This window comes from Lagenorhynchus albirostris, chromosome 19 (genome assembly GCF_949774975.1).
Source record: "Lagenorhynchus albirostris chromosome 19, mLagAlb1.1, whole genome shotgun sequence".
Taxonomy (NCBI): domain Eukaryota; kingdom Metazoa; phylum Chordata; class Mammalia; order Artiodactyla; family Delphinidae; genus Lagenorhynchus; species Lagenorhynchus albirostris.
The window spans coordinates 15,841,260-15,859,827 of record NC_083113.1 but is presented as its reverse complement, the minus strand read 5'-3'; the positions used below and the strand labels follow the sequence as shown (position 1 = coordinate 15,859,827).

At 39.4% G+C, this 18,568-nt stretch overlaps 1 protein-coding gene across 6 annotated transcripts in view; it reads left to right on the top strand.

Annotated features, from left to right (window-relative positions):
- The first annotated feature begins 10,589 nt into the window (after nt 1-10,589).
- ZNF383 (zinc finger protein 383) overlaps nt 10,590-18,568 on the top strand; it is a 49,122-nt gene continuing 41,143 nt past the window's right edge. The window contains exons 1-6 of one of the 6 annotated variants that reach the window (XM_060132389.1): nt 10,590-10,835; nt 11,658-11,724; nt 14,792-14,810; nt 14,888-14,969; nt 16,166-16,254; nt 18,439-18,565. In XM_060132389.1, the coding sequence (XP_059988372.1) occupies nt 16,246-16,254; nt 18,439-18,565 (136 nt within the window). In that variant the 5' untranslated portion in view covers nt 10,590-10,835; nt 11,658-11,724; nt 14,792-14,810; nt 14,888-14,969; nt 16,166-16,245. Of the gene's footprint in view, nt 10,836-11,657; nt 11,725-13,988; nt 14,077-14,791; nt 14,970-16,165; nt 16,255-18,438; nt 18,566-18,568 lie in introns of those variants that run through there. The other 5 variants (XM_060132388.1, XM_060132386.1, XM_060132391.1 and 2 more) reach the window with 5 other exon arrangements.

Sequence of the window (18,568 nt, the reverse complement as noted above, 5' to 3'; positions counted from 1 at the left end):
GTTGGTGGCTCCCTCAGGGCGAGCTCCTCAGACCCTGTCTAGCTGCTGTCATCGCTGAGGGAGCCAGGCCCCCAGGACCCAGCTGGCCCTCAGGCTCCTCAGGCCGCCCTAACAGTGGGGGCCAGGTCCCACAGACCGTCTCCCATGCAGACTGCCTGTGCCATTAGGTCGCAGAGGCAGGGACGCAGGAGAGGTTTGCCACCACCTCAGGCCCGGCCAGTGGGTGGTCTTGGCAAGGGCTCTGGAGCCCTGTAGGACACAGCCTGTTCCCTGGGCCCCCCCAACTCACCCGCCAGCTCGAGGCCGGATGAGCTGGAAGGCGCCCGGCAGAGGACCTGGATTTCCCTCTTACCTCACTCTCCACCTGACGACCCCGACTCCCGCAACGTTTGGCTCAGTGCCCCTCTAATGGTCACCTGTGGACAGTTCCTTGCTTGGGGGAGGGGCCCACTGTGGCGCCGACCTGTGGCTGAACAGGACCTCTTATGCTGCTCTAACCTTCTGCATTATTGGCCTCGGGGTAACTGTTGCCTGGTAACGGGGTGCGGGGTAACAGAGGGCTGCACACTTCAGCACTGTATTACATCCCCACCCCCATCCCCTGCTTTTGGGGGACTATGAGTGGGAGTTGTAAAGACAGTAGTTAACAATACTGTATCGTATACTTGTAATTTGCTAAGAGAGTAGATCTTAAATATTCTTACCACACACACATTTAAAAAAAGGTAATTATGTGAGGTGATAGATGTGTTAACTAACCTTATAATGGAAATCATTTCTCAATATATCCATGTATCAAATCATCACGTTGTACATCTTAAATTTACACAATGTTATATGTCAATTATGTCTCAATAAGGCTGGAAAAAATACATAAATTATCTGAATTATAATAACCCCTATATGGTTTACTTAATTTCAATCCCACCACCTGTGGCAGAGACAGCTACATGCTACCCAATATACTATCTTTTTTATCTTAAATAACAGAATTCAGATTTTAATTGAAGCAGCAATGTGCTCAGCTGAAGGATTATCCTGCCCCTCTTGAAGCTGGGTGTGTCCATGTGATTAAGTTTGGGTCCCTGAGATGGAAGCAAAAGTGTTGTGTACTACTTTCTGTGATATTTCCTGAGAAGGCTGCTTGAAGAGAGGGGACCCAAGTGAGAGGTCAACACTTTTTATCCTCTACAACCTTTTTCTTCCTTCCTCCTTCCCAGAATGCGTATGTGTTTGCTGTAGTGGCAGTAGGCATTTCAGATCATGAGGTGACCTTGAGGATGGAAGGGTCAAAGAAAAATTGCACTGAACAATTTAAACAGGCAAGGAAGACTTTATCCAGACTATTGCAATAGGGGTCGAGTCTATTCTAGTAGGAGAGAGAATGAACTCAACTCCAAATACAATAGGGACAGCTTGGGATTTATAGCTAATAGGCAGGTCGAGGGAGTCAGTGGATGGAAAATTACTAAGAGGAACTTGGTTAGGTATCAAGAGTTGGGGAGATTCTTGTTAAACTGGTTTGGCAGTTGGCCAAGGACAGAAGGCCAAGGATAAGGTCTACTCCAGAAGAGGGCTCAGAGAAGCCTCGTTAAATTGTAACAAGGAAGATTTGGACTACACGTTGGTTCTGTTTCTTTTGCTTTAATCTTTGCTTTCTGCTGCTTTTGTTCACTAAAAGGATACTGTCTGTGCATAATGGCCTGCCCTGGGGAACACTGCCTTTGTTCAGGGAAACATCCGGAACCTGTTCCACCTGTGGATGGCTACAAGAAAGAAGAAATTAACACATCCCCTCCCCGAGGCTGGCCATTCTGGGTGATATTTGCAAAACGTATGGCCTTTTTACTTTACTTCCTCATCTCCCCCTCCTCTCTGTGCTATAAAAGAAACTGGCACCCAAACCCCAATAAGATGGTTATTTTGAGACTTTAGTCTGCCACGGGCCTAAAATAGTAATTCTATGTTTAACATTTTGAGTTCTGTCAAACAGATTTCTAAAAAAACAGCCCCACTTGACATACTCACCAGCAGTGTATAAGGTTTCCAACTTTTCCATGTCCTTGCCAACACTTGCTATTATCTTCTTTATTATAGCCATCCTAGTGGGTGTGAAGTGGTGAGGTTTTATTCTTAATAGCAAAAATTTTTTGAGACAATCTCGATGTTTATCATTGGGATTTTGGTTAAATAAATGATAGCAAATCCATACAACAGAATACTATGAAACTAAACATTTGTGATCCAGACTTATATTTACAAACAAGAAAAGTTGTCCATGATACAGTAAAGTATGTACATTGCAAACCTGCAATTTTCTCTAGTTGGTACAAGTTTGCTTTTTCTTATATTTTACTAAGTATTTATTAATTTTAAAAGTAAAAAAGAATAATGCTATAGTATTTCCGTAAAGAACAGGGATTTACTTCTACCAAATTAACTGATGGTAAAAAAGAACAGAATTTTTTTTTGCGGGCAGAGAGGAAAGAGGTAAAAGCTAACAAACCAGAGGAACAGGAAACTTGACTCTGAAAAGCTAATCTGTTTAAGAATAAATGCTTAAAGCACTAGTCCATAATAATGGTAAAGAAAGAATTAGTCTATAAATGTTGCTTGATAAGAAGGCAATTTGTTTTATTTTGCTTTTTTTTTTTTTTTTTTTTGGCTGCGCTGGGTCTTCGTTGCTGTGCCCCGAGGCAGTGGGATCTTAGTTCCCCCACCAGGGATCGAACTCGTGTCCCCTGCATTGGAAGGCGGATTCTTAACCACTGGACCACCAGGGAAGTCCCAAGAAGGCAATTTGGACTAACCTCATACCGTATGCTATTTCAAGAAAATAATTTATTAAAATTAACTTTCAAACAAATGTGACCATGTTCTAATAAAAATAGAGAATGGCTGGTGAGAGTATCTGAGCACATATGCTAAAAACTTCGGTTTTTTTCAACATGTTTTTTCAAGTTGATAATAAAAGTAAATCCTTGGATAAATGCTTAAAGATTATGAAAAACCCATGACCCTCCTCTGCTGCAGCTGTAGAGAACATCAATAGCCTTTTAGGCCATAAAACAGTCTTGGCCATTGTTAGTTTTCACAAGTGAGTCCTAAAGGACATTGGGTCTTACCTTCTGAGATCATTGCTATATCCTCTGGATGTTACCTATAACCGCTAAAACGTTTATGTTTCTGATTCACTGCTTTAATAATGTTATGCCCTGATAATTATAGTTCCATTCATTCTCTTTAAGCTCTTCTCCCAGAGGCAGGGAGCTAAAATAATATTTTAGTTCATAGAAGACTACACTGTTGCAACAGAACAGCCTAAATTAAATGGAACATGCTTACCACTCATTTGCCTTATCACCAGAAAAGTTATTACAAGCACTAATATTGAGGATTACATAAGTATAGATATGCATAAGTGTGGGTATACAACTAGACTGAGTTGTGGTTGAAATAATTCATCTTTATAAATTGATTCTTGTAAACCTCAGACAATAGTGCAAATTATATGAATCTATAGAGTTATAGTTACACTATCTATGTATCTAAGTTTTAAAGTGCTATTTTCTTTGATATATTCTTATATCAACAATGACTGTGTTCTTTACTATGATATCCTAAATATATTTTCAAAAATTCCTAATTATCTTTGGGATGTTAGACTAATACAATATTGAGTTCTAGAGAAATTAAAATTCAGAGAGAGGAGATAGTTACCACAAAAACCTCAGCTGCCAGGCTTCCCTGGTGGTGCAGTGGTTGAGAGTCCGCCTGCCGATGCAGGGGACATGGGTTCGTGCCCCGGTCCGGGAGGATCCCACATGCTGCGGAGCGGCTGGATCCATGATCCATGAGCCATGGCCGCAGAGCCTGCGCGCCCGGAGCCTGTGCTCCGCAACGGGAGAGGCCACAACCGTGAGAGGCCGGCGTACCGAAAAAAAAAAAACACCTCAGCTGTGTCAGTACTTATTTATTTCTATCTGTGTATAACTCTACAACCGTGATGGTAAAATAAATATTTACAAATACAAAAATTCAATAAGATGAATTTATTATTAAAAACTAGAGTTTTAAAGCTTTAATTACATTGTCAATGAAACATTGTTTGTACTTAAAAACTTATTTGTAGTGTCTGGAATATGCTTTAAAAATACTACAGAAAAAAAAATTCAGACAGGACTAGTTGAAACAAGGTTGGCAAAAGTTTGATAACTGTTAAAGCTGAATGGTACATGGGTTGGGTGGGTGAGAGGGGGATGTTCATACTATTCAGTCTACTTTTGTGTATGTCTAAAAATGTTTAAGATAAAAAGTAAATGTTTAAGATAAAAAGTAAAAATGTTTAAGATAAAAAGTATGTTATGTTGCTTGATAAGAAGGCAATTTATTTGTAATAAATGTTTTGTTTGGCTAGATTATATATGGACATGTGTGGAAGACATGGCTGTCTCACCAGAGTGTGAATTTCTATGTCTCAAAAGCCTGCTATTATTCACATGGTCTCTTTTTAGGTCTTGGGGCTCTTCATGTCTATAAGCAACTGAAAAACCAAGATTAGGCTCCAACAAGTACAGAAATTCTGTACTCTTGTCAGTTTCCTCACTTCTGTAGGAGCTAAAAAAATTGAATGGTCCCTGGGTTGCCTTCAACACAGCTAAGGCTGCAGCCATTTGTCATTCTCAGTTATTTTTCCTTGTATTCTTGTCAATTGATCAGTATTCTCTGGGATTTTATTTATTGACTTTTTTTTAAATGTTTCTTTTCTCCAAGGCTAGATTCCAAATCCATAAACTTTGGGGTCTGACAGGGCATCTTTCCACCAGACCATCTTTATTGCTTCCCAGGTGACCACTTGATAACCCCAAAGTCTTGCTCCCTCACCTTCTTGGTATAACTCAGGAGGTAAGAAAAAAAAAAAAAAAAAAGAACGCTGAGAATTTATCAGGCATGATTGATGAGTTCCAAAAAGTTCAAGGTGGTTAAGGGCTGTCCTAATTGTCAGGTCCACAATGTGGGGAAAAGCTGTTGAAAATGAGAAAAGTTTATCCTTTCTATGTGGGAGCCCTTTTAAAAAATTACATTGTTAATTCATTTGACTCTTCAGATATTCTGTAAACCTTTTCAGGATGGTGGAAGGGTTAAAATGATGACTGGCAACAAAAAGACTTCCAAATACTAGGTTTGATGTTGATGAATCTCTAGAGTTTTACAAACTTTTTATTTTTAGTCATCTGAGTGTGGGAGAGATACTGTCTCATTTTGGTTTTGATTTGCATTTTCCTAATACAAATAACACCTAACGGTGTTGAGCATCTTTTAATGTGGTGATTGGTCATTTGCATGTTTGAGTATTCAAATACTTTGACCATTTAAAAATTGGGGTTATTTTTTTTTTATTGAGTTGTAACTATTCTTCATATATCATGAATAAAAATTACTTATCAGATATATGATTTGAAAATATTTTCTGTGGGTTGTCTTTTCACTTTCTTACTGGTGTCCTTTGAAGTACAATATTGTTTGAGTTTGATGAAATCAATTTACCTGTTTTTGTTTGTCATGTGTGCTTTTGGTTGCATATAAAAGAAGCCATGTACAACCCAAAGGTTACAAAGATTTAGTCCTATGTTTTCTTCTGGGAGTTTTATAGATTTAGCTCTGACATTTCGATTTATGATCCATGATCCATTTGAGTCCATTTTTATACATGGTGTGAGGTAAAAGTCTTCATTCTTTTGTGTGTGCCTATCCAGTTGTCCCAGCATCATTTGTTGAAAAGACTATTCTTTCCCCCATTAAATTGTTTTGGCACTCTTGTTGAAAAATCAGTTGACTGTAAATATAAGGGCTTGTTTCTGCATTCTCAATGCTAGATGTCTATATTTTGTGCCAAGAATATGCTGTCTTGATTACTGTAGCTTTGTAGTAAGTTTTGAAATCAGAAAATGTTAGTCCTTCAACTTTGTTTTCCTTTTCTGGGTCCCTTTCAATCCATAGGAATGTTAGGGTCAGCTTATCAATTCTTACCAAAATCAGGCTGGGATTTTGATAATGTGCTGAATTTGTATGTCAGTTTGGGGAGTATTGCTTTCTTAACAATATTCAATCTTCCAATATATGAATATGGGAAACCTTTCTCATTTTAAGGTCTTCTTTAATTTCCTTCAACTAAGTTTTACAGTTTCTAGTAAACACCATCTTGCACTTCTTCTACTAAGTTTATCCGTAACTAGTTTTTGAATAAAATGAAACTGTATTCTTAATTTCATTTTTGGATTGTTCATTGTTTGCATATAGAAACACAATTGATTTTTGAATATTGATCGTGTAACCTGAAACCTTGGTGCATTCACTTGTGTGGATCCCTTAAGATTCTCTATGAATAAGACCATGGCATCTGTGAACAGAGTTTTACTTCTTCCTTCCCAATCTGGATTCGTTTTATTTCTTTTTCTTGCCTAATTGCCCTGTCTAAAATCTCCAGTACAACGCTGAGTAGAAATGGGGAGAATGGGGGCTTCCCTGGTGGCGCAGTGGTTGAGAGTCCGCCTGCCGATGCAGGTGACACGGGTTCGTGCCCCTGTCCGGGAAGATCCCACATGCCGCAGAGTGGCTGGGCCTGTGAGCCATGGCCGCTGAGCCTGCGCGTTATGAGCCTGTGCTCCGCAACAGGAGAGGCCACAACAGTGAGAGGCCGCATACTGCAAAAAAAAAAAAAGAAAGAAAGAAAGAAATGGGGAGAATGGACATTCTTGAATAGGCTTGTTCCTGATTGTCTTAGTCCTTTTGGACTGCTATAACAAAAATACCATAGACTGGGTGACCCAAACAGCAAACATTTATTTCTCACAGTTCTGGAAGCTGGGAAGTCCAAGATTAAGGTGCTGTCAAATTCCACATCTGGTGAGAGCCCACTTCCTAGTTCACAGACAGCTATCTTCTTGCTATGTCCTCACATGGTAGGGGGGCAAGGGAGATCCCTGAAGTCTCTTTCTTAAGGGCACCAATCCCATTCATGATGGTTCTATTCTCATAATCTAATTAACCCTAAACGACCCACCTCCACATACCACCACATGAGGATTAGGTTTCAACATATGAATTCTGGGGGGACACATTCAATGTATCGCACTTAGCACAAGAGAAAAATTTCTGCCCTTTACCATCAACTATGATGTTAGCTGTGCATTTTTCACAGGTGTCATTATTAGTTTGAAGAAGTTCTCTTCTATTCCCAGTTTGTTGAGTTGTTTTGTTTTTTATCATGAAATGTTATTGGGTTTATCAAATGCTTTTCTGGATCTACTGAGATGATCATATGACTTTTGTTTTTATTCTGTTAATATGATGTATTATTTTGATTGGTCTTCATATATTGGACCATCGTTGTATTCCTGGAATAAATCCTAGTTGGTTATTTATGGCATATAATCTTTTAAAAATTAATTTATTTTATTTTTTAAATTTTATTTTTGGCTGTGTTGGGTCTTTGTTGCTGCACGCAGGCTTTTCTCTAGTTGCAGCGAGCGGGGGCTACTCTTCGTTGTGGTGCGCGGGCTTCTCATTGTGTTGGCTTCTCTTGTTGTAGAGCACAGGCTCTAGGTGAGTGGGCTTCAGTAGTTGTGGCATGACGGCTCTAGAGCACAGGCTTTGTAGTTGTGGCACATGGGCTTAGTTGTTCCGTGGCATGTGGGATCTTCCCAGACCAGGGCTCGAACCTGTGTCCCCTGCATTGGCAGGCAGATTCTTAGCCACTGTGCAACCAGGGAAGCCCTATGGCATATAATCTTTTTTATATGTTGCTAGATTCCATTTACTAGTAATTTTTGAGAATTTTTGTGTCTGTCTTCATAAAGTATATTTGCCTCTAGTTTTCTTTTCTCCTAATTTCTTTGTCTGATTTTGGCATCAGGGTGATACTGGCTTCAAAGAATTAGTTGAGAAGTGTTCAATAGCTTTTGAGCATTTATTTTGTATAAACTAATCCACACGTTTTCCCTGATCCATATGATGTTCATGAGAAAAAGATACTTTTATCAAGATTTTTGATGATGTTGTACATAGAACACAAGTCATTTGCTCAAGGTCACAAATAGTTAATTTTCAGAACTGGGATTTGAATCTCAGGTCTGTCATAATCTGAAGCATACAATCTTCCTAACAAGCCATTTTATTTCACATTTTACTCTGTTCCCCACAGTTCTTTTCTTCCCTCACCTCTGTAATTGCTGCATCCATACTCTTCTTTCTTGTCTAAGAATTTCTCCTGCAAACTTTGCTCCATCAGGTCCTACTCATTCTATCTACTTCCTCCATCTTCTTCCACTCATAACATTTTAGTGTCTTTTTTATTCATTTGTTTTGTTTTTAGCTATTTTAACATATTAATCATCATCCTGTTTATTCTACTAAAATAAACCACCCTATCCTTTATATTACTGTCCCTGGCTCTCAAGTCACCCTAATTCACATCCTCATTTTAGGGTGATCCTAAATTATATCTATACCTGAATTGCAGCTTGTGAACAAAAATAATTGGCATTCACTCTCTTGATTATCCTTTTGGCTTTGTTCCACTGATTTCTGGTGCTAAATATTATTGAGTAGAAACTTGACACTAATCTGAGTCTTTCTCCTTTAAGCAACTGTAGATTTTCTCTGATACTGGAGTCTTCTTCTAGCTTACAGACCAATAACTTCAGTCAAAACTGAGACATATTTTAGTTTTCTGGATCAATTTCCCTTAAACTTGACTCCTGATCTTGGCACATGGCTTCCATCTGTTACTCTGCTTGCCCTTTACTCTCTTCATGGCAGTTCCCTCTCCAAAGTTTATCTTTCAATATAAGCACCTAGTCTTCCTGAAATGATTTTTCCCCCTATGTCTGGAGTCTTCTCTAATAGGATTTACGAGCTCCTAATCATCACTCTCACTTCTGTTCACCAGTCCTCATTCTTTAGCGTGCTTTTACCTAATATCAACTGTATTGGGAAGTGCTCATGTGTATTTTGGAGTTCATGGGTTTTTCCTTTCTCCAAACTTCACAGAAACTGGAGTTTTCTGTTTTGGTCCCTTTTTGTGACTTTTAATTGTTCCCAAGAGGTGAAAGGGATAAGATTCATATCTAAGGGCTTCCCTGGTGGCGCAGTGGTTGAGAGTCCGCCTGCCGATGCAGGGGACGCGGGTTCATGCCCCGGTACGGGAAGATCCCACATGCCGCGGAGTGGCTGGGCCCGTGAGCCATGGCCACTGAGCCTGCGCGTCCGGAGCCTGTGCTCCGCAATGGGAGAGGCCACAACAGTGAGAGGTCCGCATACCGAAAAAAAAAAAAAAAAGATTCATATCTAAGCTGTTGTACTACTGTAATGAACCCTTCCTCCCCCTCCCTCCCGCCCCCCCGAGTTTGGGGAGTCAGGGATCAAACCATGGAAGACTGGAGAGGAATAAAATATAACTCTAAACTCTGCAAAGGGAGGTAGAAATTTGTGAAAGGAAAATCAAAATGGAGTCGGTATTATGAAGAGAGCTCTCTAAAACGTAGCTGGGAGGCCATGGAGGAAGTATGACATGCATGCCTCAGCCTAGATGGAATCTCAACTTCCAGAAACTCAAGATGCTTGGAAGACACTTCCCATAAAATAACTCAGTGACAGCCTATCCCTTAAGGACAAATATTTCCTTTCCTGCGGTTAGAGTTAATCATAATTCCTTCCAGACAACTTTAATAACTTTGTGGGGTTTGCCTTCATAAGCCCCTGAATCTCTTCTGGAACACTCTTTCGGTTTTACCCAAATCTGTCTCCAGAAGTGCAATTCCTAACACCCCACCAAATAAACTCTTTTCTTATTTGCAGCCTTCTGCGTTTTCTTGGAAGACAAACTGTACCCATGAAAACAAGATCCCTAAGGCATGGAAGGGTGTGGGATCCACAGCCATACAAGGAACAGAGATACGATTTATAAAACACAAGTTTGAAACTGTGTCAGACGAATTGGTTTGCTTTTCCAAAAGGCAAATAAAACTGATGGTACCAGAACATGCACCCTGAAGTACCACTGTTTTCCAGATGAAGAAAATGAGGTAACTCATCCAATTTCACCTATGGACTTAACACAGTGGGGCCATCATCAGAGTCAACACTACCATCCCCAGCAAACACACTGCTGGACGCTCCTGATAACCCGTCCCCATCAGCCCCATTCCAGGCTGTCTGATTACTCTCCTTTAGTTTCCCTGGTGCGGTTCGGGTCTGAGACCCCTAGATTACCGCTCCCCGATCAGCATAGGTCCCACACCACGGTAATCCACGGAGGAAGGCAAAAATGACGCCTTCCTCAGTCCGGAATATTCTCAGAGTGAGCTACAACTCTTAGAACAGTCCTGGCCGCCACTCTGTCCTTCACTGCGGAAAGCTCTGTGCAAGCAGCCAACCAAGACAATCTTCTACGTGGGCGAGCGCCTCACCATTCCAGCTCTAGACTACATTTCCCAGAAGTTCTTGCGGCTCCAATCAACTTCCGGCGCGAATCCACCGACATTATTCTATTTCTCAGGGAATTTATGGCTGCCTGAGATTGGCCGGGCCCTAGGAGAAAGCTTGTCTCCGGGGTGTGGGGACTGTATGTGGATCTCCAGCCTCCTGGCAGCAATTCCGAGAGGCGAGAAGAAGTGTGGCTTGGCCCAGGCTGTGCAGAAAATCCGAGGGTCGCGTGACATCTTGTTCGAGCGGATCTGGCTCCGGACTACATTTCCCAGACACCCTGGCGGGTATAGGGCTGACCCTTCACTCGCCTGCGGGACCCTAGGCCTCCGGGGAAGGGGAAGTGCAAGGTGAGCAGCCTAGGTCCCGGGGGCTCGACTAGGTTCCGGAGGTGCACCCCTAGTAGTCTGAAGGGACGGTCCAGGCGGGTCCGGAGTCTCGGGCCTGTATGATTTGATAAGACTGGGGGAGGGTGAAGTGTGGGATTCCATGTGTGCGATTGTGACCTTATGTGACTGTGCGCGCTGTGTGCGCGTGTGATTGTATATCCCTGTGGTGGGTGTGTCACTGTGACTGACCATGCGCGCAGAGCTCTGTGTGCAGGTGTGACTGTGGATATCCTCGTTGTGGTGTGTGACTGTGAAAGTGTGCGGCTCTGTGTGTGTAGGTGTGACTGTGCCTCCGTAGTGGGACTGAGATTGTGTGTGTCCATACAGCTTTGTATCATTGTGTGTGTTGGGGCGGTGGGGAGTGCTGAGAATCTGTGATTATGTTGCTATGGCTGTGTTATCAGAGGGCTGCGTGTGATTGTGGTTTTATGAATGTTAGCAGTACTAAGTGTACTGATGTCTGACTGTGTGAGGATGTGTGAGTGTGATCATGTAACTTTTTGTGGCACTGAGTGTGCGGTTGGAGGGTGCCTGTAATTGTGCCAGGCTAACAGTGTGTATGTCGCAGTGGTTGATGTGTTAGGTTAGGACAGATTTTGGTCGTGGGCCGCAGACTTTTCCCCTTCTGAAACCAGGAATGCTCAGGACAGCCTAGACTCCTCTGACCTTTCTCCATCCTTCCTCTCCATGGGTGGCAGGTGTGGGTCCAGGGTAACCTCTGATCTGATCAGTCTGAGCCACGAGAAGGGCCCGGCATTTCATGATTCCTTTCTCCTTCCTCAGCTCTGCTTTTCTCAGAGAGGTCCCCAGAGGAGAAGGAGGAATGGCTGTTGACCAAGCCAAATACAAGGTGCGCTGGGGTGTCCTTGTTGCTTTATAAGTACCCTGGTGCACCTATGCATGGTTTTCTAGGGTATAAACATACCAATGGAATTGCTGGGCCATAAGATACGTGTGTATTTTCAAATTTCCTAGATAATGCCGGACTGATTTTCAATATGGTTGTACCAGTTAAATTCTTACCAGCAGATTATAAGCATAGTCATCCTGTATTCTAATACTTGGTCACTTGGTATTTTAATTTTTGATGACTCTTCTCATATATCACGTGGTTTTAAAAGTATAACATACATTCCAAAAAGTACAGAAATGAAAGTATATGACTTGATGAATTTTAGAAAATGAGCATATTTGCTTAACCAGAGCTCAAATCAGATCAGGAAGTAGAACATTACCAGCATTCTAGAAGCCCGATTCTTGTTCCATCCACTCACTATCCACCTCTCCCAAAGATAACAATTATTCTGTTTTCTATAGCCATAGATTAATTTTACCTGTTCTTGAATTTTATATAAGTAGAATCACACAATATCCACTCTTTTGTGCTTGACTTCTTTTTATTCATCATTACATTTTACATGTAATATGAATGTACTACTTAATAATATTATGTAGTATGAATATGTGAGACTCATCCATGTTGCTTCATGTAGTATAGGTCATTTATTATTGTTGTTGCTTAAAATTCCATTGTATGAACATACCACAATTTATTTATCCTTTCCATTATCTATTGGTATTTAAGCTGTTTTCAGATTGGACCTATTATGAGCAAGGCTGCTATGAACATTCTTGCACATGTCTTTTGGTGCACATATGAATGCATTTCTGTTGGGCATATCCCTAGGAGTGAAATTTCTGTGGCATAGCTTATGCAAATATTCAGCTTTAATATATACTGACAGTTTTTCTAAATAGTTGTATCAATTTACACTCCTGACTCACTCTCATTGTATGGGAATTAGACTGTGGGACAAGAAGCTTTACTAGAGATAAAGAACAATAGTTCATAATAAAAAGGTTAGACTACTAGTAAGATATTACAGTTCTAAATACATAGACCTTCATAAAATGACTTCAAGTATATTTGACAGAAGTAAAAGAAGTAGTAGACAAATCACAATCATAGTGGGGGATTTTTAGCACTTGTTTCAATAGCTGATAGAACAATCAGTAGAAACTGAGTAAAGCTATATAATATTTGGGCAGTGTGATTGACAAACTTGACTTAAATGATATATGTAGAACAGTGTACCTTACAACTACAGTATATATCCTTTTCAGATGCATATGAGACATTTATCCAAATTGATCATGTGCTGGACCATAAAAGAAATCTCAGTAACTTTCAAAGGATTGAAATAATACTGTATGTTTTCTGTCCACAGTGGAATTCAGCAGAAGTCAATAACAGAATGATATTTAGAAATATCCCAATGTTTAGGATTTAAGCAATTGTATTTATAAATAACTGGTGAATCAAAGAAGAAATTGCAATGGAAATTAAAAATATTTTGAACTGAAAGATAATGAAAATATAACATCAAAATGTGGGGTGTTGCTAAAGCTAAACCTAAAGAAAATATATAGCTGTAAATGCATACTCTAGTAAAGAAGAATGTTGAAAAATTAATGATCTATGTTTTCATCTCAAGAAGTTAAGGAAATAAAACTGAACACTAAATTAAACCCAAAGAAAACAAAAAATAGGAAATAATAAGAATAAGAGCTCAATATAAATTTATGTATATTGAAATATAAAGTAAATATATAATTGAGAAAATTAATAACTCCAAAAGTTTATTTTGGGGAATCAATAAAAATTGATAAACCTCCAAAAAAACTTAAAGAAAAAAGGGGAGATAAGACACAAATTACCAAATTAGATACGAGGAAAGAAAAAACACTACAGGATAGATTTAAAGCTGAGCTCCCAGTTTTTGGTCAGTACCTGGGACTAGGTTGTACAGTATAAGAGCATTAGAACCTGAGCTGGTGATCATTAAGCTGAGTACCTTTTCAACTTCATCAGACATGTTGATTTCTGTTTTTAGTATAGATTTTTAATTTTGTAACTCAGTTTCTTTTTTAAAAAATTATTTATTTATTTTTGGCTGCATTGGCTCTTCGTTGCTGCACACAGGCTTTTCTCTAGTTGTGGCAAGCGGGGCTACTCTTTGTTGTGGTGTGCGGGCTTCTCATTGCAGTGGCTTCTCTTGTTGTAGATCATGGGCTCTAGGTGCACGGGCTTCAGTAATTGTGACACATGGGCTCAGTAGTTGTGGCTTGCGGGCTCAGTTGCTCCATGGCATGTGGGATCTTCCTGGACCAGGGATCGAACCCGTGTCCTCTGCATTGGCAGGTGAATTCTTAACTACTGTGCCACCAGGGAAGTCCTGGGATTGACTCTTAATGGGGTTTCTTTTAGGGAAGATGAAAATGTTCTAAAATTGGATTGTGATGATATACTAAAAGACATTGAATTATATACTTTAAATGAGTAACTTACATGGTGTGTGAGGTATATCTCAATAAAAATTAGTGGATTAGAATCTAGATAAAACAATATTGTCTGTGACTTTATAATTGTTGAAGCCAGTTAGTGGGTACATGGAAGGTTTTTTCTACTATTTAAATTCTACTTTTATGTATGTTTGGAAATTTCTGTATTAAAAAGTTAAAAAAAAAAACTAACCTAATGCCTAATAGTGAAATACTGAAGCCTTCATAGTAAAATCAGGGAGAAGGCACTATCAACAGTATTATTTAACATTTTTTTTCCTAAATCTATTAGAAAAGCAGTACTCCATAGGAAACAACTAGAAAACAATTGCTTTGTTCTTTCCCATAACTTCTACTATCAAGCTTCTCTGTGGGCCATTTGATTTCTTGCCCATGGATAAGCTTTTCAGTCAGTGTTAGATAATAAACAGTGTCCATTTCACTGAACTAATCAATACCATAAACTTTAAAGAAAAAGTTTAACCTTCTGACTCCTTGAGCTAGGAGTTTGCAGTGAGATAGCTTTGATGATTGCTTCTCTTTCCTTTTCCTGAACTTTTTCTCCATCCCACTAGGTATTCTCAACTCCATATGGTAAGAGTATGTTTGATTTTGTACGAAGCTGCCAAGCTGTCTTCCAAAGTGGCTGTACCATTTTGCATTCTCACCAGCAATGAATGAGAGTTCCTGTTGCTCCACATCCTGGCCAGCATTTGGTGTTATCAGTGTTCTGGATTTTGGCCATTCTAATTGGTATGTAGTGGAGGGAGCTCTTATTAAGACATTAAAACATATTTTTAAATTATATAGAGAATGTGGTACTGACAAAATAATAAAGAGATCACTGAATCAAAATAGAATCACAAATAAATCTAAACATGTATCATCTATGATAAGGGTAGCATTTAAATCAGTAGACAAAATACATTCCATAGTCATCTATTCTAAGGCTCACTTTTTTTCCTCATTTCAACATACCTGAAATCAGGTTATATCTTAAATAGTTTCTTTCTTTCTTAGTGGCATATAAAATAATGGTGCATTTTATGTCTTATGAAATATTATTCGCATGTGTTTTAGGTACACCAGGGTAGCCCTCTCTGGGGGGAAATGAAGTAGGATTCTTAACTCATTTCTTATACTAAAATAAAATTATAATTGCTAATCTTATTCCATTGTCTTTTACCAAATAATATTATACCAAAATAAAATAATAATTGATTAAAGATTTAAATGTAACAAATGAAAGCATTAAAATTAAAAAAGAGAAATTTATATAAATATGTATAGGTAAGAAAGATCTTACCCCAGAGCTAGAAAAGTTGACATTCTGACTGTTTTGTGTGGGTAAAACACATAAGCAAAATTTTTTGTTTGTTTGTTTTGTTTTTTAACAAATCAGAGCTAGAACATAAGGATGAGGAGTGCCTCAGTGTGGGTATGGGTGCAGGGGTGTGGTGGGGGAATTTGACTTTCTCAGGCTTGGGAAATGAGACTTGATTAGGGAAGTCTTTAGTCCTTCTAATTAGATTGAACTGTGTTCCTGGCCAAAAGCACCACTTAGGTGAGTCTGGCTTGGGGACCTGAGGGCTGCAGAGGAGGGATCTGCTCAGGGCAAGTCATAGCAGCGCCATCTTGGGTTCAGAGCAACAACAGCACTGAGATGGGGCAAGGTCTTGCTTGAATCACTGGCTGAGACAGGAACCTGAGTTGCTTGGGTGAAGGAGAGGCAATAGGAGTCTGTGTTTCTTTGGATCGACTAGCCAGGATCCATCTTACTGCAGCTAAAGCCTGGGGTTTCTGGAGCTGAGATAGGAGGGGGATTTATTCCATACTCCCACTCACTAGAGTTATATCCTAAGACCAAGGGAAGTAGAGGTAGTTTTGCCTGGAGAGTCTGAAAACTGTAAAGCCAGTGTTGTTTCTAGAGCATTTCTTTGCTTCCCCAGGCCTGCCTTCTCAGAACACTATCCTTTTCCACGAGAACAGCCCCAAAGAGGAGTGATCATCTCCTGTAATACTGAAAGCCATGGCCCAGGTGAGTTAGTTGATGCTCTTTTTTACCTTCCTGACATTCAGTTCTTTCTAAGAAAAAAAAAATTTTTTTTAAAGGGCATGTGAGCATTTGCTTTCTTTCTCCTGACATTTCTGGCTATGAGGGTTCCTTCAGGTCCTGGTCCCTATTTCCTCTCATTCTAGTCAGATAATCCTATAATCATTCCTAAGTGCTCCTCTTCTTTTGACTCAGTTTTAATATTTTCATTCAGTAAATAATTGAGCATCTCTTTTCTCAGCCCTTTCCCAGGGACTATGATGGAGAAGAAATGCATTTTCTTAAAGGAAACAAGAGTAGATTTGTAGAATAAACTGTCCTGTCTGGGCAGTGATTTGACAAGGTGGAGGTATGAGTTGCTTAGCTGAGACAAACATGGAAAAGCCAAGATTATCTCTACAGATCAGTACTCTCCAGTAAAATAGGACGGGAGGTGGTATTGGTAGCTCCAAATATTAGAGTGTTGCAAGGTCTCCTGGTTTATGGGGCTTGGAGGATTGTTGGGTTGGTAGCTGATACAGGCAGATCTCTATGACTCTTTTAGGGTATCCATGAAGAAGTCGAATTTAAGTTTGAACAGGAAGTGTGAGTCATGAGGAATTTCCAAATGAATCACCAAATCTCTTTATCTCAGAAATAAGGATAAGGATGATGGATGATTATAGTGAGTTCAGCCACTTCATAAATTGTTGAGATCGGAGGTCTCAGAAGAACCTTCTTTAGAAAGCTTTGTTATAATAAATTCCAGACACAAAAAAGTAGTCTTGTGAACTACCATATGCTCACCATTAAGTTTCAATTATTATCAACTCACAGTCAATCTTGTTTCATCCATACCTCTACTTGTTTCTTCCATGCACACTCCCTTAACCTCACTCCCACACACAGGATTTTTTTGAAGCAAATTCAAATTGGTATGTATCTCTCAAGGATAAGGTTTATTTTTTTTAAAAAAAACAATCATTATCCCATTATTGCATCTGAAAAAGTTAAAAATCATTTGTTAATATCAATATCCAGTCAGTGTTCAAATTTTCATAACTGTCTACTTTTTTAATCATTTATTTGAATTAGAATCCAGAGAAGACTGTGCACTGCAATTGGTTAATATGTCTCTCCAGTCTCTTACTTTGTAGGTACCCCTTCCATCTCTTTTCTTTCTGTGCAGTTTTTGTTGGGAAAGAAAAACAGATTCATTTGTCCACTGTTTGGATTTTGCTGATTTCTTCTCTCTGGTATCATTTAAGTGTTTCCTGAGAGTCAGTAGTTAGGTCTAGAAACATGGTCAGGTTCAGTTGGGATTTTTTTGTCAGGAATATTTCCTAGGTGGTGATGTGTGATTCCATTAGGGGGCGTATTATTTCTGGTTCTCTTTCCTTTTGTAATGTTAGCCATCAGTGATGATTATTGTCTAGATTTATTAATTCATTAGAGGTTGCAAAATGATATCTAAATTCTGTCATTCCTTCTTCATAGATTAGGTAGAGTACTATCTGTAAAGTAAAATGTCTCATCAACTGTTTGATTACCCTAAAGGACAGTTTGTATGGAAAAGAATGTTTGATTCTTACCCCTTACTTACCAGTTTTTAAAATAATGAGTTGGTTTCTTAGAATCCTACAAAGATGGCTAGTAGTTTTTTGTTCAATATTGTTATGAGCTCATGGATTTAAACATTTTTGATCTCATCAGTCCATTACATTTGATCCTCAAATTATGCTGTCTTTGGCCAATGGGAGGCTTTTCAAGTAGGCTCCTGCGTCCTTTTAACATGATTCTAGTAGTTTTTGATAGCTCTCTTGTTTTCTGATACAACAGAATGTTCAGACTCATCCTGTGCATTTGACTCAATTCTGAAATTGTCTCCTTCCCAACTTTGGTTACTTTTATTTGAATACGATACTTAGAGACTACAATCTAGACACTAGGGATGCTCATCACTACTGGGTTAATTATTGTTTCTAGGCCTTTTCTATGGACTGAGTGAGGAATTTTTTTTTTTAATACAAAATAAACTGACAACTCTTGCATCTATTTCTAGGATCTAAAGATTCTGGTTCTTAGTGACACCCATATAATTGCTCTTTGCTTTACTCCCAAATATAAGCACAGTAGTCTCTGAAATATTTCTTTTTGTTACACAAATAATACACGTGTCTGTTGTTTCAGGGATCAGTGATGTTCAGTGATGTGTCTGTAGACTTCTCTCAAGAGGAGTGGGAATTCCTGGACCCTGCTCAGAGGGACTTGTACAGAGATGTGATGTTGGAGAACTATAGCAATCTGGTGTCAGTGGGTA